The sequence below is a fragment of the Pelophylax lessonae genome (assembly GCF_965119305.1).
Source record: "Pelophylax lessonae genome assembly, chromosome: 3".
Taxonomy (NCBI): domain Eukaryota; kingdom Metazoa; phylum Chordata; class Amphibia; order Anura; family Ranidae; genus Pelophylax; species Pelophylax lessonae.
In genome coordinates this window covers 331,845,924-331,872,282 of record NC_138770.1, presented here as the reverse complement: position 1 = coordinate 331,872,282, position 26,359 = coordinate 331,845,924, and the positions used below count along the sequence as shown (strand labels likewise).

General features: G+C 39.1%; 1 protein-coding gene across 1 annotated transcript in view; it reads right to left on the bottom strand.

The window, feature by feature from the left end:
* FAM83B (family with sequence similarity 83 member B) overlaps positions 1 to 24,963 on the bottom strand; it is a 125,402-nt gene extending 100,439 nt beyond the window's left edge. The window contains exon 1 of the mRNA XM_082251331.1: positions 24,502 to 24,963. Coding sequence (XP_082107457.1) covers positions 24,502 to 24,957 — 456 coding nt within the window. The 5' untranslated portion in view covers positions 24,958 to 24,963. The remainder of the gene's footprint in view (positions 1 to 24,501) is intronic.
* Positions 24,964 to 26,359: the final 1,396 nt, after the last annotated feature.

Below are 26,359 nucleotides of genomic sequence, written 5' to 3'. Positions count from 1 at the left end.
TTGCTCCTATTCATTTTATCCTTAACTTCCTTCTTTATATTCTTGTCTCAATTACTACTTAGGTCCTAAATTCATCTATCATCCCCTTATCTTCTTCACCATATCTTCCCTTTTCCTCTAAATCCCCTCCCCTCCCACCCCTCTCATTCTTGACACTCCACATTCAATCCCATTCTTCTCCTACAACATACTCCTACTGTCATTCCACCAACAACACAAAAAGCAAAAAAAAAAAAAAAAGGGGAGGGGGGGGGAAAGGATGGGGACTCCCCCCTTTCCCTCTACCCCCTCTCCTCCAAGTCTAGCATATAATTTCCTCATTCTGAGGTGGAGACCTTAACATTTGCCTCCCCTCCTCTGAGCTCATAAACAGGTTCCAATTTCTCCATACCATTTTATATTGATCCTGTTTATATTGTGCCGAAAGCACTAGATCTTCCATTTTATTGATATATTCTAGCTTTCTAACCCAATCAAATACCGACGGAGCTTGTCTTTTTCTCCAAAGTGATGGTATACACGCTCTTGCAGCATTCATCATGTGAGGCAGAACTGTTTTTTCGTATTTCCCTACTAGCCCTTCCGATATATGCAATAGACAAAAAGCCGCGTCTTCCTCAATTTTATACCCTGTTACTTTATGTACTATTTGTCCTATCTCTATCCAGTATATTTTAATCTCCGGACAGGTCTAAAATATGTGAAACAATGTGCCTTCTCCTTCTTCACACCTCCAACACCTGTCCGATTCCTGTGTGTACCATTTATGTAACTTGTCTGGTGTATTGTACCACCTAGTTAAGATTTTGTAATTAATTTCTTGAATTTTAGTGCATTTTGTTGGTCTAAATACTGCCCTAAACATTCTCTGTTTTTGAATCTCTGTTATTTCTATGTTTAATTCTTGTTTCCACTTTTCTAGCCATCCTAATCTTGGTTGGTTTACAGGTGTATTCATCATTTTATATAAGAAAGATAGGGGTCTTTCTATTCCTCCTGTTTTCACACATAACTTTTCAAAAGATGTTAAGGGCCTCTCAAATTTTTCCGGGGCTGGTAGAGTTTCAAAAAAAATGTCGAAGTTGAAGAGCTTCCCATAGGCAAAGACCATATGGTCCTTCCTTCTCCATTAACTTAGATATTGGGGGCCACCTCCACAGATTTATGTATGATTTAACATCATCTTGTCCTGTTTCCCTTATTTTTTTAAAATGTTGGATGTTTAGTCCAGGTACGAACTCAGGGTTCCCCAATATCGGATACAGTGGGGATTCTGCTGTGGTAAGACATTGTCTCAGGGACTGCTGGTAACCTATTTTTAGCGTATTTCCTATTAAGGGATGTGTCCTCAGGGTTTTAGGAAGTGTCTTATAACACCAAATCGCCCTTTTTAATACTACCGATGTCTGCGCTTGCTCTAATTGAACCCATCTTTTTGCATCTACCTGATGCCACCAATCTAATATTCGATTCAAATGAATCGCGTGATAATATCTGCTGAGGTCAGGCACTGCTAACCCCCCCATATTTTTTGGTAATGTCAGACTGTTACGGGCTATGCATGGTTTTTTACCGGCCCATATATATCTACCAAACACTCCATTTATTATTTTGAAAAAACTATTTGGTATTTTAATTGGAAGAGCCCTCATTATGTATAGGTATTTGGGTAGGATGTTCATTTTTATTAAATTTGCTCTACCGAACCAAGATTGAAGGCCCCCTCTCCATTGCTCCAATGTTTTTTTTGTTTCTTCCAACAGGGGGATTAAATTTAGCTCATATAACTGAGCCAGATCCGCAGCTATATGAGTTCCTAGGAATTTTACGGCCTTATCTACCCATGCGAATTTGAAATTGCTCTTTAATCTAGCTTTTTTTTCGTCTGTTATTCCTAGACCTAGCGCTTCAGACTTCCCATAGTTTATTTTGAAATTTGATAATTCGCCATACTGTTTGAATTCTTCCAAAAGTACCGGTATAGAAATTTCTGGTTCTGTTAATGTAAACAATAGATCGTCCGCATATGCTGCAGTCTTGTATTATTCTTTCCCTATCTTGATGCCTTTTATATCTGGGTTTAGTCGAATCTTATTCAAAAATGGTTCTAATATTAATGCAAAGAGCAGGGGGGATAGCGGGCACCCCTGCCTTGTACCATTTTTGATACTGAAAGGTTCTGATAATGTCCCATTTGCCTTTACCCTTGCTGTTGGATTAGAGTATACTCTAGCGATCCTTTCTCACATCACTTCCCTTACTCCTATGTGTCTGAGCACCGACTGCATAAAGGCCCAGAGGAATGTATTGTTTTTCTTTGGTGAATAACCCCTTGTTTATTCACTCATTAACAATATTGTTCATATCAATGACCTCTAATTATACTTCATAGTCAGTATTTTGTGTCTGTGATGAAAGCCTGCTGAACTGAAAATTTTCCTGTTCTCTAAAAGTAAAATATTTTAAATGTGTAGCTTACAAAGTTGAAATTCAGGCACATATACAACACACAAATGAATGCAGCTATGTGCTTAATAATAATATGTAATTACAATTCCTTCACAGCAAAGCTCAGGCAAGCAGATGAAGCAGCACAGGTAGCCCATCATTTGTGCTTGTGAGTTGTCATGCAGTGCTCATGTGCTAACAAGGAACATGCTGGTAGGTGGAGAGAGCAGAGTGAAAGATGAGAGATGACATTGTCAGTCTATAATGTCAGTCTTTCAGCGTTCAGTCACAGGCTGGGACAGGGAACATTCCTGTTCTGAAAAGAGAGGGACCTCCAGCTGATTAAGAGCCTCAGCTCTGTTCCTGTTGGCTGTGTGAAGGGGGGTCCTTTCCCTCCTATCAGCTTTCATTACTTTCCTTACTGAGCTCTGCAGTGTATCATTTCGACTCTCCACCCCCTTTTTTCTGATAGTCAGACAGGTATAATAAGTTCTGCACTTTCAGCAGATGTAGAGAAGAAAAGACTGCAGATATACAGGTACAACTTTTTTAGGAGGATGTTAACCCCTTCCCAGCCAGTATCATTAGTACAGTGACAGTGCATATTTTTAGCACTGATCACTGTAATAATGTCACTGGTCCCCAAAAATAATGTCACTGGTCCCCCAGAAAATTCAAAAGTGTAATTTAGTGTCCAAATTGTACATCGTAATATTGCAGTCCCGTTATAAGTCACTGATCACTGCCATTACTATTAAAAAAAAATAAAATAAATTAAAATATCCCCTGGTTGGTAGACGCTATAACGTTTGCACAAACCAATCAATATACGCTTATTGGGATTATTTTTGCAAAAAACATGTAGCATAATACATACTGGCCTAAACTGATGAAGAAATTAGATTTTTTTATATTGGATATGTTTTATAGCAGAAAGTAAAATATATTGTTTTTGTTTTTCAAAATTGTTGGTCTTTTTTTGTTTAAAGCACAAAAAATAAAAACCACAGAGGTGATCAAATACCACCAAAAGAAAGCTCTATTTGTGGGAAAAAAAAGTACATCAATTTTATTTGGGTACAGCTTTGCATGACTGCGCAATGGTCAGTTAAAATAATGCAGTGCCATATCGCAAAAAAGGGCCTGGTCAGGAAGGGAGGTAAATCTTCCAGGGGTCGAGTGGTTAAAAGTTTTAGACAATTAAAAAAGTTTTAGATAATTTACTGCTCTGTTGGAAATGCATTTAAAGCTTATCTTACCTATCTAATTTTAAAAAAATGATGTATTTTTCAGGCTTTTTTCCTTTATTTAACCTCTTCTGCCCCGGAAAGGTTTACTTCCCTTTATGACCAGGCCATTTTTTGCAATATGGTACTGCGTTACTTTAACTGACAATTGTGCGATTGTGCAACGCTGTACCCAAATAACGTTGATGTCTTTTTTTTTTCCACAAATAGAGCTTTGTTTTGGCGGTATTTTAACACCTCTGCAGTTTTTATTTTTTGCTCTATAAACAAGAAAAGAGCGACAATTCTGAAAAAAAAACAATATTTTTTACTTTATGCTATAAAACATACCCAAAAATGTTTTTGGTTAAAAAATACCAATAAATGTATATTGATTGGTTTACTCAAAAGTTATTGCATCTACATGGTGGCAATCAGCGATTTTTAGCAGGACTGCGACATTCCGCTAGACAAATCTGACACTAACTGAAATTTTTTGGGGACCAGTGACACCAATACATTGATCAGTGCTAAAAAAAATGCACTGTCACTGTGCTAATGACACTGGCAGGGAAGGGATTAACATCAGGGGCGATCAAAGGGTTAAATGTGCTCCTAAGGAGTGCCTCCTAAGTGTGTGGGGGATGCTTTTACTGGGGGAAGACAGAGATCTATCTTACCCTCTCACAGAACGGCAGTCTGCCCTGTTTACATAGGCAGACCGCTGTTCTGCCTCTCCTAAGAAAGATCACTGGATGCCAGCAAATATCAGGTCCCCCAGGCCCACTGATTGGCCCCTCTCTGTGTCCAAAAACAGAGAGAGAGGATCTCTGATGACACACACGCGTGCCCCAGACCCAGTGCACAAAATCATGTATATCTGCGTGGGGCGGTCCGGAAAGGTTAACCTGGCACTTCTGTGAATAATACATTTCATGTTCTAGGCTATCAAGGCTCATTCCACTGTTTCTATGGGGGAAATCATGGTTGTCACCCAGGCTGTACTAAAGCCGTGTCCTTCTTTCTTTATCTACATTACATGTGTATGGGTAGTGTTATATAATCATATAATCCCCCCTGTAGAAGGTGTGTAGCAGTATTTCCCTGTACTGTACAGTGGTACATTCCTGCTTATGGTATGTTACACATACTGGATAATTACTGCTCGGTGAAGACACACCCAGGAACTCCCGCGCTCATCTGTGTCATCAGGAGGCAGTCTTCTTTGCAGATCAGAACCTGAATACTAACTTCTGTCAGCCACAGGGTGCGAGCCAAAGAAAAGGACATTACCTCCACATTGCCCTGGACAGAAAGTCTGCTCCATATTGCCCCCAGCCAGTTTACGCAATATTAACCCACCACATTGGTGTCAGTAGCAGCAATAATAACCCCTAGCATCAGTGCCAGTTCCTCCAATTGTATCCCCCAGCATCAGTGCCAGTTTAAAAATATTAACCCCCCAGCATAAACGCCAGTTTCCTTAATAACTGGCAGCATAAGTGCCAGTTTATGCAATAATAACCCCCAATGTTGATGTCAGTTGCAGCAATAATAACCTCCAGCCAGCATCAGTGCCAGTTTCTGCAATTATATCCATCTAGCATTGGTGCTAGTTTAGGAAATAACCCCCGGCAGTTTCCATAATAATAACAGCCAGCATATGTGCCAGTTTAGACGATAATAACCCCCCCAGCATCAGTGTCAGTTTCTGCAACAATAATCCTCAGCAATTGTGCCATTTTCCATAATAACCTTCAACATTGATGGCAGTTTCCATAATAACCATCAGCATAAGTGCCAGTTTATTCAATAATAACCCCCAGCATCAGTGCCAGTTTAAAAATAATAACCTCCAACATAAATGGCAATTTCCCTAATAATAACTGCCAGCATAAGTGTCAATTTACACAATAACAACCCACAACATTGGTGTCAGTAGTGCCCATAATAACCCACAGCATCAGTGCCAGTTTCTGAAACAATAATCCCCAGCAAAGGTGCCAGTTTAAGTAATAACCCCCAAGCACCCGCATTGATGGCATGTGAACTGGCTGGAGTTGTTAACTCTTTGGGGGGGCTAATTAACTCGTGGACACAGCGGGTGATAGATCACACCGCAGCGTGGCCGGTTCTGGGGAGGATGGATGTCCTCACCAGAATGCGCCGTAGCAGACCAGCAGATGACAGATCAGTATACTGGCCTGCTGCCGGTACCATGTGATCGCTGTGACCAATCACAGCAGATTGCATGACAATTGTACACAATCTAATGGTTACCTCTTATGCCATTCATTGTGTACATGTGTGTTGCTCGCTGTAATTGGTAACAGTGATCACATGGTACAGACAGGGCCAATCACAGCCCATCTGTAGTATGTGATTAGCTGTCGCCAATCATAGCTAATCACAATAGTAAGCAATGAATGAATGCATTTTATTCAGAAAAAATGGTTGCTTATAACACTCACGGCCATAAGCAATCATAATGTGCAAAAAAAAGAAAAAATCCTACTACAGAGTAGTATAGTGTTACCAGACTGTATTGCTCTGCTCACAGTATGTGAAAAAAGTGTTAAAAAAAGAAAAAAAACGAATTAAAAAAAAATGTATTACATTTTTTTTTTTTACATACTGTCACTATCATATGGGTACAGTGTTGCATGACAACGCAGTTGTCATTCAAAATGCGACAGCGCTGAAGGGCTGAAAATTGGCCTGGGCAGGAAGAAGGTGAAAGTGCCCAGTATCGAAGTGGTTAATTAACAATGCTATTTGTAATATGCAGCACAAAGGGGGTTATTGTACTGCCACCGGTCACAGATGCATTGGTGACCAGTGGCAGTTAATTAACCTCTTTGTGCTGCATTAGTGACACCAGTGTTAGTGTTTATAAACCCCTTCATGTGGTATCATACAGGGGTTAATTAACAGTGACACTGGTGCCACTAATGCATCACAAAGGGGTTATTTGTGACCAGTGGCAGTAAATTAACCCACTTCATGCTGCATAATACAAATAGCATTGTTAATTAATTACCCTCTCCAAACCCATCCCCCCAAAGGGTTAAGATTCACACTGCGCTTACACGAACAGTGGCACAACATAGGAAATAATCATCTGCCACTGCCAGCCCAGCCTAGTGCCTTAGCTTTTGCTCTGCTCACTTGCACAGTAGAGGTTCCTCGCAGGTCACGCTTGCAGTGCCGCCAGTACTAGCTTCTCCTCTCCCATGCCTCCTCCTTGATCCGGCCTCTAAATGATGTCACACTGGGACTATGAAACTCCTGTCGGACGGAGACCAGTCCGCCTGGCAGGGAAGTCATTGTGCTGTGCCTAGACTTAGCATGTGCAGACTCGACACACTGGCACCATTCCGCCACCGCTCTGCAATGCAACTATGCTAGAATGTAGCGGCCGCGAGTAATCTGTGCAGTACAGTGTCAGTGTACTGAGGCCTATATTATAGTAGGTGCTTGGAGCTGAGGCTCTAATAGCCCTTATGCTAATCCAGCCCTGATGCTTAAGGCCTCAGGTCTCAAAACATTGCCGTTTAATCTATCCATCTAACAGAAAATTTGTAACTCTCTGCTTCTGTATTTCCTACAATGCAAATATTAGGATGGCAAAAATTCAGTAATGAATCGGTTAGTTTATGGTTTATGGATTACAATCCACACAAAGCCTGGAGTTGAAACTTTTTACTCATTAAAAATTATTAAGGTTTAACACACATATAACACGTTGCTGAAGAGAGAGCTTTCGGCAACTATGAAATCTTTAAACCACCCGTTGAGTTTGACTTTCTCTAAATTGACTGTAGGCTACATAGTTCTTGGAAACAGCATCTGTCTATCTCTCCCTTTATCGAGACAGTAATGGACAGAGAGAAAAAGAGAGGACAGAGAGAAACAGCTTTTAGCACATGTAGATGACACAACTTGGTGTTCTCTGTCAAATGACACATATTAACAGTTGATTGCTGACCATAGCTTTAATTACAACCATCATCCTAATAAGTATAAAGTATAGTGCTAATAAAGATGTGCAGTTGTGCATGTATTAGCAGAAATATTTGTGTTTAAAGTGGTTGTAAACCGCTAGATTTTTTTTTTTTTTTTTTTGGGGGGGGGGACCTGTTGGGTAAAGCCATAATATGCTAGTATGCACTGCATACTAGCACATTATGTTAAACTTACCTGAAAACAATGCCCTCCCATGCCAAGAAGTCAGCGCTGCAGGCGCCTCCATCTTCACCTGTCTTGCCTCCGCGTTCTCAGACTCCGGCTCTGTGACTGGCCGGAGCAGCGATGAGTGACTGGCCGGAGCAGCGATGACATCAATCCAGTGGCATGCACGCTGGAGTCACTGTTCACTGCACAGGGCTCTAAAGGAACAGCACGGACGGCCGTTCCTTCAGAGTGCCTAAGTCAGTGATGTCACACTGACTGCATGCAATTTTATTATCTCCCAAACGGTGCCCGTTTCGGACATAATTACATTACCTTTAGGTTAGCCTTATTACCCTATAGGTAAAAGCAAGAGAAGGAAGTTTACTTACTCTTTAATATCCAGGTGTACATCTTTGTAATATATACACATTTCTCAGAAAATTACCAGTAAATTCTGGTAGAAATGCACTTAGCCCCTAAGTTTCTGTTTTGGACTAAAAACACCTTGCTTAGGATATAATTGCAAGGAATGGTGTCAGCCCTGCCCAGTTGTCTTTTGCTAAACTACAGTGTCGCCCTTTCATCTCCACAACATGAGGTGGGGTGTTTTGTAGTCCAAGGGAGGGTCTGGGAAGACTGATTGGTCTCCTTTAAATAACACATATGGAATGAAAAGGACAACTCCGGATTACTCTTAGGATCAACAGGTATGTTTTAAACTTTAGGAACAGATATAACAAAGTTTTGTTTCAAAAAGTCAACAAGTAAGTAAGAGGCTTTATTAGTAGGGTATACATCCCTATGTCTACATCCTGATGAAATATGTTCTGTATCACTAGGATATGCAAGTGCTATAAATGGACCATATGTAATGTTAAATCAATAATCTTCAACAATGGCACCTTTGTTCTTTATATGATGTTTGTTTGTTTGTTTTTTTTGTTTGTTTTTTTTTGTTTTGCCTGTCTTACCTGCTTTCCTCACAGATAGAGGAGGCAAATTATACTTTTGTTCATCCGCTGACCTAAAACCACCTGTTTTTTTTATCTTAGAACACCTCAAATTAAGTTCATTGACATAACAGGTTAAAATTGATGAACACACATTATTTAATAATGTAAAGCAAAAGGGTTATGGACAAAAATTTTGTCTAATACAGGGAATTTGTTCAGTACCACTTTCAAACAGTTGCAAAGTTTTTCTTGACACCTCCATCAACAGCTAGTCAATTTAACCAGTCTATTATCAAAATATTTCAAATAGATTAGGACTCACATTTGGTTACAATGCCTGTAATCTACAAGATGAGCAAAAATAAATACCAAACAGACCGGGGCTCCGTTTGTGCAGGGGGTCGGCGAACATTACTAAAGTTCAAGTGCAAAATCCATTTGAAGTCAAAAGGAGCCCCAAAAAAATGCACAAAAAAACGCCAGCTACAAAAACGCCCAGGTGTGTTTTTGCAGCAGGCGTTTTTTTTGGGCATTTTTTGGGGTCTTTGGAGGCAGGCAAAACATCTGAACTTCTGTATAGGGGTATATATACACACATACTTATATGTATTTATACACATACACACATATAGGTGTGATAGGAGCGGAGACATATGCTTGTTAATTATTTCATTAGTGAAAGCATTGTGTTCTGCTACTTTCACACCTATATATGTGTATGTGTATGTGGCCAGGCTGTGGAAAAGTCCCACACATGTGGTATCGCCATACTCAGGTGGAGTAGCAGAATATATTTTGGGGTGTAATTGCAAATTTATCTATGCCATGTATAAGAAATAACTTGTTAACATGACAATTTTGTGGGGGAAAAAAAAAATCTTCATTACAACTTCATTCAACTATTGTGGGCAAAAAAATATTGCAACTTCAAAAAACTCACTATGCCTCTTACTAAATACCCTGGACTGTGATCTTTACAAAAAGGGGTCATTTGGGGGAATTTGTACTGTCCTGACATTTTAGGGCCTCAAGAAATGAGATAGGAAGTCAGTACATCAGAATTGATCAATTTTCAATGATACGTAGCCTAGCTTGTAGACTCTAAAACTTTCACGCAAACCTATTATCATACACTTATCAGGATTTTTTTTTACCAAAGACATGTAGCGGAATACAGCCTGGCCTAAAATTATGACAAAGTTTGATTTTATTGGATTTCTTTTAAAACAAAATGTAGAAAATATTGTTTTTTTTTTTCAAAATTTCCGTTTTCGCTTATATCGCAAAAAAATAAAAAGCTCAGTAGTGAATAAATACCACCAAAAGAAAGCTCTATTTGTGTAAACAAAATTATAAAAATGTAATTTGGGTACAGTGTAGCATGACTGAGTAATTGTCATCCAAAGTGTGAGAGCACCGAAAGCTGAAAATTGGTCTGGGAAGGAAGGGGGTTAAATTGCCCAGTATGGAGGTGGTTAAAGACAATTTTGAAAAAAAAAAGTATTTAGTTTCTGCTATAAAACACATCCAATAAAAAAAACAACAAATCAAATTTTTTTAGGTCAACTAATTTAGGCCAATATGTTTTCTGCTATATGTTTTTGGTAAAAAAAAAAATCCCAATAAGCGTTGGTGTGTGGTTTGCTCAAAGTTAGAGCGTCTACAAACTATGGGATAGATTTATGGACTTTCAATTGTTTTTGTTTTTTGTTACTAGTAATGGTGGTGTTCAGCGATTTTAGCGGGACTGCGATATTGCGGCAAGCAAATCTTACACTAAGTGATACTTCTTGGGGGACCAGTGACACCAATACAGTGATTAGTGCTAAAAAATGCACTGTCCCTGTACTAATGACGCTGGCAGGGAAGGTATTAACATAAGGGGAGATCACAGGGTTAAATGTGTTCCCGGGGGAGGGGGGGGGGCTTGCTAATGCTTTGACTGGGGGAAACTTTGACTGGGGGAAGACAGAGATCTGTGTTCCTGATTAGCAGAAACACAAGATCTCCATTTTCCCCTCTGGCAGAACAGCAATCTGCCATTCTGTCAGCAGAATGATCGCAAGGTGACGGCAAACATCGGGACCCGCTGATTGGCTCCCACTGGGTCCATTCACAGTGGAAGTGGGCTGCCAGTGGTGTGCGTATATGCCCCAGACGCGAAGAAAAAAAAACACATACAGGTACGTGATTTTGCGCTTAGGGGTGCCCTGCCGCAGTATATGTACGTGGGCAGTCCTTAAGAGGGTAAAACCTTCCAGTGCTTAAGTGGTTAAAAACATCCAAACAATGAGCCAATACCTTACAAAAAACAAAGACATTTTGAACACCAGATAAAAGAAGAATGCTTTAGATACAGTATGAATTTTCTTGTAAAATCTCATGTTGTTTTACAAATAATGTGATTGCAGCCCTGTTAGTGCAATCATAGCAAAAGAAAAAAGTTGAGTATTGGGTGGAATACTTTTTTCTTGTACAAGCTGTTCTTTTTAGGATAATCTTTGAGAGATCCACTTTCTTCCTGTACAGTAGAAATTCACAAATGCCACGTATTCTTGTTATATAACATTTGCCATTGAAATATCTACTCTTCCCCAGATCAGTCAGTACTTAGCAAGTATGGAATCTCAGGAATGTTTACAGTCATTCTCTGCACTTAAAACCTTGCTTTTTTTAGTATATCTATTTTATATATTTACATTTCCAAATAAAATGCACTCTAACAAAAGATTATTAGCTTTTGCACCTAAAATATTTAAATCTGGTTCCTTATTGCTTTAAAATTACATTACAGTCTCACACTATGGGATTAACATACTGAGGGCCGGTTCACATTATTGCGAGTGCGGCGATCGCATGCAATTCGGAGCACACTGCTCCTTCATTACATGCGATCGGATGTGCGGATGCGAATTCAGCCATACACGTTGTATGGCTTAATTCGCACTGTATCCGCACCAAACTCGCACATGACCCTTTTTTTTAGTCGCATCAGGATCGGATCACACAGTGGTTCACACTTGTGTGATCCGATCCTGTGCGAACTGTCAGATGGCACTGCGATATGCGATCAAACTGGGGGTGTCGTTAACATTTAATTGACACCCCCTGCGTATCGCATATGGCAGTGTGAACTGCCAGATGTGCGGGTGCAATGCGGGAACAGGCAGCCTTCCCGCATCGCACAAGTGTGAACCGAGACAAAACTGGAAAGTGCAAAATCTGGAGCAGCTGTGCTTGGTAGCCAATCAGTTTCTAACTTCAGCGTGTTCAATTAGAGTGATACTAAAGCCTCCTTTTTTTTCTTTAACCACTTTACCACCGGAGGATTTTGCTGTCTTACGTCCTGGCCACTTTTTGTGATTAGGCGACTTTAACTGACAATTGCGTGGTCATGCAACGCCGTACCCAAATGAAATTTACATCCTTTTTTTCCCACAAACAGAGCTTTCTTTTGGTGGTATTTGATCACCTCTGCACTTTTTATTTTTTGCGATATTAATAAAAAAATGCGAAAATTTTGAAAAAATAACAATATTTTTCTACTTTGACAGTTAAAAAGTATCCAATATATTCAATTTTTGTCATATATTTAGGTGAAAATGTATTTAGCTACATGTCTTTGACAAAAAAATTCTTAATGAGCGTATTTTTAACCGCTTTATGACCGGAAGGTTTTACCTCAATCCTGACCAGGCCATATTTTGCGATTCGGCACTGCGTTAATTTAACGGACAATTGCGCGGTTGTGCGACGCCGTACCAAAATTAAATTTATGTCCTTTTTTTTACTCACAAATAGAGATTTCTTTTGGTGGTATTTGATCACCTGTGCGATTTTTACTTTTTGCGCTATAAACAAAAAAAGAGCGACAATTTTGAAAAAACAACAATATTTTTCACATTTTTTTATATGAAATCCCCCCCCCCCCAAAAAAAAATTTAAAAATCACATTTTTTTATCATTTTAGGCCAATTTGTTTTCTGCTACATATTTTTGGTAAAAAAAAAATCGCAATAAGCGTATTTTGATTGGTTTGCGCAAAAGTTTTTGCCTTTACTAACTAAGGGAAAGATTTCTGTAATTTTTGGTGGTTTTTTTTTTAACGAGTAATGGCGGAGATCTGCAAGTTTTTTTGCGGGACTGTGACATTGCGGCGGACAGATCGGACCCTTGACTGACATTTTTGACACTTTTGGGGGTACCAGTGACATTACTACAGTAATCAGTGCTATACATATGCACTGTTACTGTAAAAATTACACTGGCAGGGAAGGGGTTAATTTTTATTGGAGAGGGAGGGGTTAATGTATGCCTGGTGCTTACTAACGTGTGTGGGGGGAGGTGACTGAGTGACACAGGCAATCTGACCCTGCCTGTCACTAAGGAGATCAGCCCACTTTGTTTACACAAGCGGGCGGGGTCTCCACACTTGATCCCCGACGATCAGGGAAGAGCAGCTGTGATCACCGCCGCTCCTCTCCTGGCGCGCGCCGCCGAGAGAGGGGAATGTCTGGTGATGTAGGTCTACATCGCCAGATGATAACGAGCCACTTTGCAGCAGTACAGTCAGCGTGACTGGTCGGCATGTGGTTAAAAATAAGAAACATGTTATACTTACATGCTTTGTAAAGTGGTTTTGCACAGACTGGTCCAGATCCACCTTTTCTCAGGTGGCAAGCTGAGCTGCTGCTCTGTGTGTCAATTCAGACATGGAGCCGCAGTTCTGCCCCACCCTCTCTCTCCTCATTGGCTAACTGACTTTGGCCAATGGCGCCACTTCTGTGTGTCAGCCAATCAGGAGAAAGAGTCCCTGGTGGCCGAGGCACACATGCACATCGCTGGAATGAGACGGAACTCAGGTAAGTTTTAGAGGGACTGATGGGGGGGCTGCTACAAACAAAAAGTTTTTTATGTTAATGTATAGAATGCATTAAGTTAAAAAACCTTCTGCCTTTACAACCACTTTAGGCTTTGACAAAAAATAATGGAAACTTATTGGTTTCTATGCAGACCAGATTTTGCACTTTCCAAGTTTAGTAAATCAACCCCTAAGTGAAGTCCTTTCAGATATAGTGCAATGTATGAATATGGAAGAAAAATTAGTTTAAATTCGCTAAATACATGAAAAACGAATCAAAACAATGCCTTATAATTCATTTTTTATTAAAAGAAGCCATACCCTGAGAAGAAAAGCCTGTCTTCAGTCAGCATGCTGCAAACGCAGAGGTTTCTCTACCAACACCCTTCACACCCCTACTGGGTCAGATCTACAGTATAGCTCTGTAATGATCAAAGCTCCTGTTCCCTGGTGATTGAAGAGCTTTAATTCTGAATCAGCAAGGGGTGTTCCAAATTTTTGCAAAAAGATCACTGCTTCCACACAGACAGCAAGGGGCCTTCTCTGCAGCATGCTGGCAGGAGACTGGTTTGTTAACTCAAGCTTTGGCTGTTTTCTAAAGAATACAAGCTGTAAGGCCTTCAGCACTTTTTTTTTTTTTTTACGGACACGGATGATACTTGTGTCATGTCATCCGGTCCATATGTCTGCATATCATCCCATCCGTTTGCGGATGATATACGAACATAATGTATGTCTATGGGATTGCGGATGTCAGCGGATGATGCTGACATCCGATTTTGCGTCCTGTTTTTTAAACGGAAGAAAAATAGGGTTCTGTTCCTTTCCAAAAAAATGGAACAGATCTGAAAGGACACAAATCGGATGTCAGCAGATGGTCATCCGCTGACATCCACAATCCCATTGACATGCATTATGTCCGTATATCACCCGTAAACGGATGGGGTGATATACGGACATACGGAACAACCGTGTGAAAGAGGCCTAAGGCCCCTTTCACACATACGTTCTGTTCAGTTCATCAGTTCAGTCGCGTCAAAATGTATCAGTTTTCCATCCGTTTTTTATCCATTTTTCATCCGTTTTTCATCCATTTTTCATCCGTTTTTCGTCCGTTTTCATCCGTTTTTCATCCATTTATCATCCGTTTTTTTTACATCCACTACTAATGCAAAAACGGATGAAAAACAGACCATTTGTTCGCTTACATCCGTTTTTCGTCCGATCCGTTTTTTTGACGGATGAAAAAGAGGGCATTCATCCGTTCCAAAAAACGGACATTGATAGAAGTGGATGAAAATGGATGTTAACGGATGATCATCCGTTGTCATCCATTTTTACATAGAGATGCATTGATGTCCGTTTTTCATCCATCAACAGATGGATGAAAAACGGAAAAACAGACCGTATGTGTGAAAGGGGCTTAAGACTGTAAGATGAAAACCTTTGATTTTGACGCATCTAGAATGCATTTAGATGATTTAAACTGGAAGTTCAGTTGGGCTTTATATTGATAGGATTGTACTGACTTATATAATATTGTCATTCGTTTATTAAATACTCAATAACTATTTACTCTAATTCCTCAGTATAAAACCTTGGAATTAGTAGAGATACTGGGCATTCAAATGATAGTTGGACAATATAACAATGTAAACATTTGTTAAAAGATAAAATAGAAGTCTCCAGATGATTTAAGCCTAGTACACACGATGAGATTATCGGACAAATGATTTTTTGCATGCTAGTCTCCATATCGAATGCTAATAGGTTACTAAAGTATTAAAATTCTTGTATGACAGAAAGGAAATTCGGAAGTGATGTAATGTATTTGTATTGTATTTTTGGACGAAAAGTGTACTAATTAAATGAAAATTGGTATCATACGGGAAACATTTTTGTGTACTAATTATCAGATTATCAAACAATCACGTCGAAAGCAGGATTTTTCATCCGTTTTTTTCATTGTGTGTACGAGGCTTTAAGCAAAAGCTATTAATACACTTCGGCAACTTTTCCACTGATCCATCATGAATAGGATTCATAAACTTAATTATATTTGTAAACAGGCTCTTTTTTGATTGATGCATGATCATTTTCTAGCATTTTATAAGGATAATGCAAGTACCTACTTGCTTTAATTTCTTTTTCACTATACAGTATGCTAGCCTTGCCAGTTTAGATGTTAATTTTGAAAGATTTGGGGGAATTCATTTTAGAAATGCATTCTAAGTATACAATGGTAAAACAGATAGAAAACAATACCATTCTGAAAATGAGTTTTAGTAGAGGGGGAAGGTGGGCATACAAATCAATAAACAAGATAGATGAACCTTATCTTTATTTTTAACCAAAGGCCCAATGGAGGATATTTACTAAAACTGGAGAGTGCAAAATCTGGTGCAGCTCTGCATAGAAATCAATCACCTTTCATGTTTTATTGCCAACACTTAATTGAACAAGCTGAAATTAAAAGCTGATTGGCTACTATGCACAGCTGCACCAGATTCTGAGTGCACCAGTTTTAGTAAATCTACCCCTATGTATCCACAAAAGTTCAGCTAAAACCATCTGAAAAGTATTTGATTGCTTAGTTACTTCCACACACATTCAACAATAGTGTCCTGCACACTCATAGGTAGACAAAAAAACATATTCTCTACATTATTTCTATAATGTGAAAATGTACAAAATTAGTAGGAAATAAAAATAAAAAAATGTACATGGCCCAGATCGGCTAACGATCACCTAATTTAAAGCTGATTTCCATCTTTAGTATCAGCAGGGTGGCCCAAACAAACTATTTTATACTGTAACTGGTGTGCCCTCTGGGAGCACTATAAAAACTGTATGTACCCTCTGCTACATACATTATACTGTGCTGTATTCCAGTAAAGGATGTGAACTTCTCTTCCCACACGGAACAAAATTAAGTCAGGCTTAGCCATTCATAGCAGCTTTGTATTCTATAAATGAATTATATCAGGTTGAGTCAAGGACTGTGATGTCATCCAACCACCTCTCTGCCTGGCATATCTGCTGCTAAGTGTAAGGCAGGCCATAAATGATATGATTTTCTTTCCTGTTGTGGGAAAGAAAATCACTTGATTCCCCTATCAACACATACAGCGTTGATGGAGGAATCCCCCTCGTGGAGCTATTGTGTTGTTCCGGCGGGAGGGGGGGGGGGCAGGGGCGATAGCCGTCCCTGCCAGGAGAACACAGTGATTATTGATAGCGGCTATAGCCACTGGCAATAATCACATCCTAAATATCTAACATGCTGGGTGTGCACCCAAGTCAAATGATGGATCAACTTGGGTATGATTGGCCTGTCCATACATAGTTCGAATTTCTGCCGGTCTCTGCTGAACTGGCCAAGATTCGAGCCATCTTTGACCGGCTTAAGCTAGAACTCAGCAATCAGCTGGGAGCATGAGCTTTTCTGATTACAGAGTTATAAGTCATTCTAAAGAAAACAAACTTTGCACACCTATTAAACATCTAAATAGATTAACATTATATAGTATAATCATACATTTGCTGTTGAGAGCCATTATATTTAATTATCACTTAGTCTTCTTTCTTTGCATTGCTTGATATATTCAATTACTTCATGTTTCTTCCAGGGTTACAATATATAAAGATGATTAATTTAATTTGCCATAGAGTAACCTGATTATTTGGTTACCCTGGTTAATATTCCAGAAATCCCATTGTGTCTGATCAATATTTTCCATAAAAAAACGGAAAAGGAAAGAATCCAAACACTTGTTGCAAAATGTAATTACCATAGGGGTAAACAGCATTCACTACAGTGATTAATCATTGCTCATTAGTCATATCTTCCCTAAAAGATAAACCCAACTTAGTATACTATGCATGACAGTTCAACGGCACATAATCTAAATGTCTGCATAAACTGAAGCCATCATCTAAACATTTTTTTTTTTTGTTTTAACATCTATTCATGGCTGTACAATCTCTATCCCAAATTAATGAACCTCGCCTTTATTCACTTAATGGTCCAGAGTAGAGGGAATTTTCATTTATTAGGTTGTATCACTACTGCACAGTCTTTATCAAAGAGAGTCACATGACTAGTAAAAGAAAATACATATATATATATATATATATATATATATATATATATATATATATATATATATATATATATATATGACTGAAACTTGCCAGCAAATTAGGCTAACATTTAGAAGTGTGCTGTATTTTTGAAGGGGATATTGCGCAAATACAGCCTTCTCTGCAAATCATATTAATAAAGTATGGGAGCCTAAAATAAAATATTGAAGATTCAAGCAACCTTTTATAGAAGGAATTTCTACCAAGTGTAATATTAGAACACCAGAAATGCAGCTAAATACAGTTGATAAATTATTTTCCTCACCAAAGGATTTCTGTGCAATCAGTTTTGTGATTCAGGTGTTCACACAAGTTGCATTGATAAATCTCTGATTTTCAGCCAACATTTAATGAGTGCTGGCAAATGTATCTAGTTGTTATTAATAAAATGCTGGGTTGTTATAGCATATACAGAAAACCAATGAGACGCAGCTTGAATAACACAGCCTGGATGTAATATTGGCCCATAAAAGGGGCACATAATGAACTATAGTTACAAAACCATCGTAAGAAAATTAAAACATTTGGAAAAAAGAAAATGAAAACAAAGGTGGAACAATTGCCCAAAGAAATACGTTTGTTTTCCTGCTATTGTGAAGCCATCTGAATGGTTGCTTTGGATAGCAGATCATTTTTTGTTCCAATTTTTGTATATGCTCTGCTAAAAGAGATCTTATCTAAAATAGTACTAGCACTTATGTTTATGTTTTAATGAGTTACAGTCACAACCTAAACTGGAAGCCTAAATAATGATGTTAAATGTGGTAAAAGAGTTCATGAAAAACTTTCACATTTAAGTTGTATATCAAGATATCAACTGTATTTTGCTAATAGAAAATAAATAATAAAGCACTGATTTCAACACTCTAGACCATTCACTTTTATTGCTCTGAATAAAAGCAATAAAGCTTAAGCTGAGACCAGCCAGTCTCACTGAATGTCGAGATCAATGGTGTGTACAGCTGCATTGCATATGGAGTCACACGAATATTTTAGTGAGCTAAATATAAATCTGTGCACACAAGCTGAGAGTAATCTGTCAAACTTATTTCTCAGCATGCATAACAAGGTTCTAGCTCTGATGTTCTTTCCAGCTTTGCAGAAAGCACAGCCAACACTCCATTACAATGAATTTAATATTAGAGTGGACAAACATTTTGGCACACTTTAAACTATCTAAAAAAAGTTATGTGTGTGAATACATTTAATGATGAGTTTACTATTTATATCAGGTAGAAGTGCAGAAAAATGTACACTATTAGTGACCACTGCAAAGAGATCACATATTGCTTATAGTTTCTGGATGTCCTGTTATAGGCAAATGTCTGCCACCCTAGTCTAGATCCAAGTTCTTTAGACTTGCTTGCATTTTACTGTCTTCGGTTTCATATAGAGTTTTCAAAGTACAAATTATCAAGATCAAAACCTATACAAAGTAGATGGAGATGTCCTTTTTTGAAGGTCACTCACTTGTTGTATTATTTTCCTTTTTAGGATTTTACATGATCAGATTCTGAGATATTGCACTTTTTTTAGTAATAAAAACTGAAGCGACCTTTGCCTTAAATCCTATTCTTGTATTTCATTTCTGACTGAGGATAGAATAATTATAACAATGATGATACAAACATTTAAAATCTTTGTTGTAATAAGAAAATAAACATCAAAACATATGTTTGAAAGTACAAATATTACACATTAAATTCTGTAAAGCTAAATAATGAAATTGTAAGCTAATTTACATTCACAAAGTCATAGTAATCTTTTTATTAAACTTTATTACCAACTAATCAAAACCAATTAAATAGGAATTAGTCCCTTGGCTGAATATGAACATAACAACTGATTTTTTTTTTCTTGTTTGCTTTCTGCTGGATCTTGAAATTGATGGTATAGGATTCTACCTTTATTTCACACGCATAAATAAATTATTTTGTACATGGCATTTATACATCTTTATTTTTAATTTTTTTTTTTAATTTCCGTGGGTCATTAACTAGCAGGAAAAAGTGTGCTTCCTGGGAATTTCTACACACCACTTTATCTACCTGTTTATGGACAACCCAACAAACAAAAAAAAACTAATCTTGTTTCTGGAAAAGGTTTTAAAAATTCTATTTAGGCAGTCAGACATTTATTTATTCTATTCATACATACAACTTTGACATATTCCTCAGAGCAACACAGAGAACACAGGGGTTGATTTACTAAAGCGCAAAATCTGGGGCAGGTATGCAAAAAAAACAATCAGCTTTCAGGTTTTTTTCCCAAAGGTTAGTTGAACAAGTTGAAGTTAGAAGCTGATTGGCTACCATGCAAGGCTGCACCAGATTTTGCACTCTCCAGTTTTAGTAAATCCCCCCAAAGTCTTTTGCAGCGATCTCTGCCTCCAATGTAAACTTCTGTTCTATCTAGTGTACTTAATACAATCATGCACAAAGTGGGGCCACTTTTAGTTAAAGGAATGTAACCTATCACTATGGTTATGGATTGTGAAAGGAACCTGGAGCTCTCCAGGGAAACTCTCCCAGACTCTTTCAAACATCAAGATATATTGTACCAGCTCAATATATGTAGCATCTTAACCACCACACTCCCCATACAGAGCTCTCTGTAAGATCTTTAAAAACGTCACCTTAACGATGAACTCTAGGCATTAACAAACCAGATATTGAATAAATGATTGCTTTTTTTTTTAGGGGATGAGATAACATAGAATTATATTTACATACAACCCACAGTCCTTCAGCAGCTGATGGTCCAGCACTAAAATGCAGGCAGGCACTCCTAAGCCACTACATACAATGCACTATCAGTGTTGGCTAGGGATAGGCTAAACACCCCCCTGTTCGGTTCACAGCAGAACTCCCTAACAGGGGAAATGTTCTAACCTGAACGGTGAACCCCATTAAAGTAAATGGGAGCTGAACAGGAAAAATCAAAATTGCCCATTTTGAAGGCTTATATGCAAGTAATTATTCAAAAAGGGGTATGGGGGTCTGGGTACTGCCCTGGGGGACATGTATCAATAATCAAAAAAAAATGATAGTTTTTCAGGAGCAGTGATTTTAATTATACCTAAAGTGCAACAATAAAAATGAAAAATCCCTTTAAATATAGTGCCCGGGGGGTCCCGTAATGTGCCTGTAAAGTAGTGCATCTGTAGCATACATAAAACATGCTACAGCAAAAGTGACATTTCTAAAGAAAAAAACAAGTCAAATTCCATTTAAAATGACTCGTAGTTACAATTGCCAGTGCCCGGCTATTGACAAAATAAAGAAAAAAACGGCATGGGATTCTCCCCAAAAATCCATACCAGATCCTTATCTGGGCATACAGCCTGACAAGTCAGGAAAAAGGAGGGACGAGCGAGTGCCTCCCCCCTCTTGAACCATACCAGGCCACATGCCCTCAACATAGGGGAGTGGGTGCTTTGGGGCAGGGGAGCACCTTTTGCCCATGTTGATGGGGACAAAGGCCTCTTCCCGACAACCCTGGGCTGTGTTTGTTGGGGTCTTCTTGCGGGGAGCTTATTGAAATCTGGAAGCCCAGAAAATAAGGGGGCACCCAGATCCCGCCCCCCCCCCCATGTGACTGGGTATCGGGTACATAGTACCCTTACCCATTCACCAAAAAAGTGTACAAAAGCAATAACCACACGAGACCGGTTTTGAAAAATCCTTTATTTAAACAATTAAAAAATAGTGTCCCTCAATGTAAATCCATTGTCAATCATGCTATCTGTCAGAAGGGGGCAGTGCCTCTGTATAATGTAGCCAGGTGGCCCCGATCCTGGCCTGTATATGAAATGTCAAAGCGCAGCGTGGGCATATGGCGGGAGGCCTCCCAGGAGGCAGAGCATTTTCTATTTTTCGGGTCAGTGGGCGACGCTATTAGTGATGGATTTACATCGAGAGACACTATTTTTTTATTTTTTAAAAAAGGATTTGCCCAAAATTGTCTTGTGTGGTTATTACTTTTGTACACTTTTTCGGTGAATGGGTAAGATTACTATGCACCCGATACCCATTCACATAGGGGGGACAGGTTTTGGGGGGCCCCTTGTTAAAGGGGGCTTCCAGATTCCAATAAGACCCCTGCATGCACACCCCAACAACCACAGCCCAGGGTTGTCGGAAAGAGACTCTTGTCCCCATCAAAAACAAGGGAACAAGGTGCTGTGGGGTGGGGGGGGGGGGAAGAGCACCCCTGTTTCAAAGAACCCATCCCCCCATGTTGAGGGCATGTGGCCTGGTATGGTTCAGGAGGAGGGATGCTCGCTCCCCCCCCCCTTTTTCTGACCTGTCAACAAGTGCTTTAATAGATTTTGTTTTTGTTTTGCTCTTTAATTTTGGCATGGGGTTCCCCTCCAAATCTGTACTGAGTCCGGTATGGACTGAGGGGGGGCACGCTGTTTATTTCTTTATTTTTTTATTGGAAATTTTTTTTTTCAGCTGTCTGTGGGAAAACCCATTGACAGCTGATGACTTATCTGTTGTTAACCACTTGCCGACTGCCGTCGGTATATTTACTGCGGCAGTCAGCCCCTCACAGGCAAAGCGACGTAGGTCTACGTCGCTCGCCTGTGAGGCTCTAGGGGGCCCCGCTCACTCACGGACACCCCCGCGCGTGTGACCGGCAGACCCGATGTCCGCCGGTCACTCGCGATCGTCCGTTGCAGAGGGAGAAAGGAAGGCGGCTAATGTAAACAAAGCCGCCTGTCATTCTCCCCTGTGTAAGAACAGAGATCATACGGTCCTGCTATGCAGGATCGTATTTCTCTGTTGTTACACAAACAGCCACATACCTTCACAGTTAGAAGCACGCCCCTAGGGACACACTTAACCCCTCCTTCTCCAATAAAGTTAACCCCTTCCCTGCCAGTGTCATTTTTGCAGTAACAGTGCAAATGTATAGCACTGATTACTGTAGTAATGTCACTGGTACCCCCAAAAGTGTCAAAAATGTCAGTCAAGGGTCCGATCTGTCTGCCGCAATGTCGCAGTCCCGCAAAAAAAATCGCAGATCGCCGCCATTACTCGTTAAAAAAAAAAACAACAAAAATGACAAAAATCTTTCCCTTAGTTAGTAAACGCAATAACTTTTGCGCAAACCAATAAAAATACGCGTTTTGCGATTTTTTTTTTTACCAAGCATATGTAGCAGAAAACAAATTGGCCTAAAATGTTAAAAAATGTTGATTTTTACATTTTTTGGGGGGAATTTCATATAAAAAAATGTTAAAAATATTGTTATTTTTGCAAAATTGATGCTCTTTTTTTGTTTATAGCGCATGATCAAAAAATCGCACAGGGGATCAAATACCACCAAAAGAAATCTCTATTTGTGGGAAAAAAAAGGACGTCAAATGTGTTTAGGTACAGTGTCGCACGACCGTGAAATTGTCCGTTAAATACACGCAGTGCCGAATCGCAAAATAGGCCCTGGTCAGGAAGGGGGTAAAATCTTCCGGGGCTTAAGTGGTTAAGGATGCCGCAGCTGGCTACTCCACCCACTTCATAACAACCAGCATACACTGCACCCTGATAAGGTAAAACTTTGCCCAATCAGGGCGCAGAATGCACTGTGCAGCACTCAGTGTATTGCAGAGTGTTAGTCACTGCGAACACCCGGTAAACACCCTGCAAATTAGGGTGTACGGCGAATGGCCGAACAGGCAAAAGTTTGGCTGAGCCGTTCACCCATCCTTAAGTGTTGGCCATGGATCCTGCATTGTAAGTGAAGACATCAATGAGAGATACTGCAACAAAACTGATCAGAGACTGGCAAGAAGAGCAGTTTTAGGGTATCAGTCCTCACAACAGGAAGTGGTGAAGGGGAAGACTGCAGGACCTTGGATTAACATAGATAACACTCTCCTTTCCTGGAAAAAAACCTAGCATTAAATATTTTATTGGCTAGGAGAATATTTATTTATTTTATTCCATAGACTTTAAGGAAGTTTGTTTTCAATTCTAAACAACTGGAGATGTATCAATTCGATTTCTACTGAATATGAGATTTAAAAGTGAACTTTGGAGAAAAAAATTAAAACAAAAATACAATTGCAAGGGTTAAATGCTTTTTTGCTTAGAGTACTAGTAAAATTTACATTTACCTATCTTAGCCCTCACAACCGAAATCTTCTTCCACGCAACGTATCTCCCATGGCCTCTTTCCTTCAGTGCTCTTGCCGATGGTCACAGCTCTGCCATCATGTACAATGCAGAACTATCATGCTGTATTGTAAATGAGAGCACTGAGCTGGAGCATTGGAAAGAAGAGGTCAACGCTGGTTGCTGGTGAAGTGAGGGGTAAGGTAATTAAATTGCCTTTTACTGGCATTATAGAAAAAATAAGCACCTAATCCTTGTTGCAGTTGGGGGGGGGGGGGGGAGTCCAATCCAAGGGTTGAGTGCTTTTTTCAGCTTTAAGCTGATAATCCAGAAACGCTACATAAAACAATTCTTTCTAGGTCAGTTATACACAGTTTATTTCCAAGCTTTTTGAAAGCTAAAGTTTGATACCTTTAGATCATAGACTTACATAGATCCTTTGCTGCTTTTGCTTTGAGGCATAACATTCTATTAACTTTCTGTGAAGCTTAACATCAGCTTAAGTATGAAGAACATAATTTGTGTTATCAATACTTGATATGTCATAATATTTGCTATATTACACAAGTGTATCTTACCTTTCTTGCTTCTTTTATCATCTTCCTCACCATTTCTTTAATTGTTAGAGGATGTCCTCTTGGGGGGTGGAAGTAGAGACTTATGTCTGTAGGTCCTATGTGTCCTGGTGTTACAAAGGGCCACCCAAGGTCAAGATTTGGTGCTTCCACATCTGATTCCATTGGCCAATAAGTGCCTGAAGATGAATTGTCATCTGTTGTATCTCCCTGTGAATTGTCCACTGTCTCTGCTGGCTTCTGGATGTGGTTTGTAATATAGTTGACTTCATCTTCTGCAAGAAACTCTGTAGCTCTTTCTTTGGCAAGGAATTCTTGATATGAAATAACACCTCCCTCGATAAGTGCATCTATGGCCACCCTATACCATTCCTTGTAATGAGGTTCTATGTAGTTTTCAGATTTACATTCATCGTGCAAAGATGAAAGCAACGATAATGTCTCCACCAGTGCCGACATATTGAGAATTCAACCTGTAGTGAACATAAAGATCATGTATAAATACCAATAGATATTCTGGCTTTGCTATCAGAAGTAAAGTATAACGATATTAGGATATATAGTGTAACACATTGCTTGCATTTTTATAGTCAAATAGATACTGGGCAGATAATAGAAGTTTGTGTAGGTATTCCTGCTGTTGTTATTCACACATGTTTTATGATCAAACTATTATCAGTGAGCCAATGATAACAGCTGCAGTGTGCATCTAACCAAATCAGAGTACAATGATTCATGAATTATGGCCCCGGATGTTATGTGTGGATAGTATAGTTTCCATGGTTTTTAACATAAGTAAACCAACAGTAACTTAAAGCTTTGTTAGTCATATGGTTAACCAGTACCCACAACATTCTGAAATAGATAAGGTTTAATAATGTATCATCTATAGGGCAGACAGAGCAGTTATACAACAAATACAATATAATTCAAAGAGTTGCTAACCTTTAAAAACAGCCTATTAAACATCAACTGGGCCTGTTTTTTATACATTTTATTTAAGTTGGTAATTCACAAATTAACAATCAAATATGGGTTGCTAAGAAAAGAAATTTATGCTCCAGCATCCAAACAAACCAGCTAGGTACTAGTGTGCTTAAAGGACAGAGTGATTTTTTATTTGTAATGGCATATGACAATGTTTCGTGACTTTTTTGCATTTGCATTTTATTTTATGCAAGAGTGCACTGACCACTAAATGTGGCTATGAAAAAAAAGTAAAATGCCATATCCTATTCTATAGCAAAATACTTTTCTAAACATGTTCACTAAACTATTTCCTCTTATTTATTCTGATTTCTAAGTAATCATAATTAAAAAAACATACTGTAGCCATTTGAAGATCAAGCCTTTTTCTGGCACTCTTTGTTTACAAATTTAAAAAGTATTATTTGCTAGAAAATTTGTTAGATCCCCGAAACATTTTATATATATATATATTTGTGTATATTGGGCCCAATTAGCCTTTTTTCCTCCCTGGTGTCATGTGACTCATTAGTGTTACAAGGTCTCAGGTGTGAATGGGGAGCAGGTGTGTTAAATTTGGTGTTATCGCTCTCACTCTCTCATACTGGTCACTGGAAGTTCAACATGGCACCTCATGTCAAAAACTCTCTGAGGATCTGAAAAAAATAATTTTTGCTCTACATAAAAATAGCCTAGGCTATAAGAAGATTGGCAAGTCCCTGAAACTGAGCTGCATGGTTTGGGGCTGCATGAGTGCTGCCGGCACTGGGGAGCTACAGTTCATTGAGGGAACCATGAATGCCAACATGTACTGTGACATACTGAAGCAGAGCATGATCCCCTCCCTTCGGAGACTGGGCCTCAGGGCAGTATTCCAACATGATAACAACCGCAA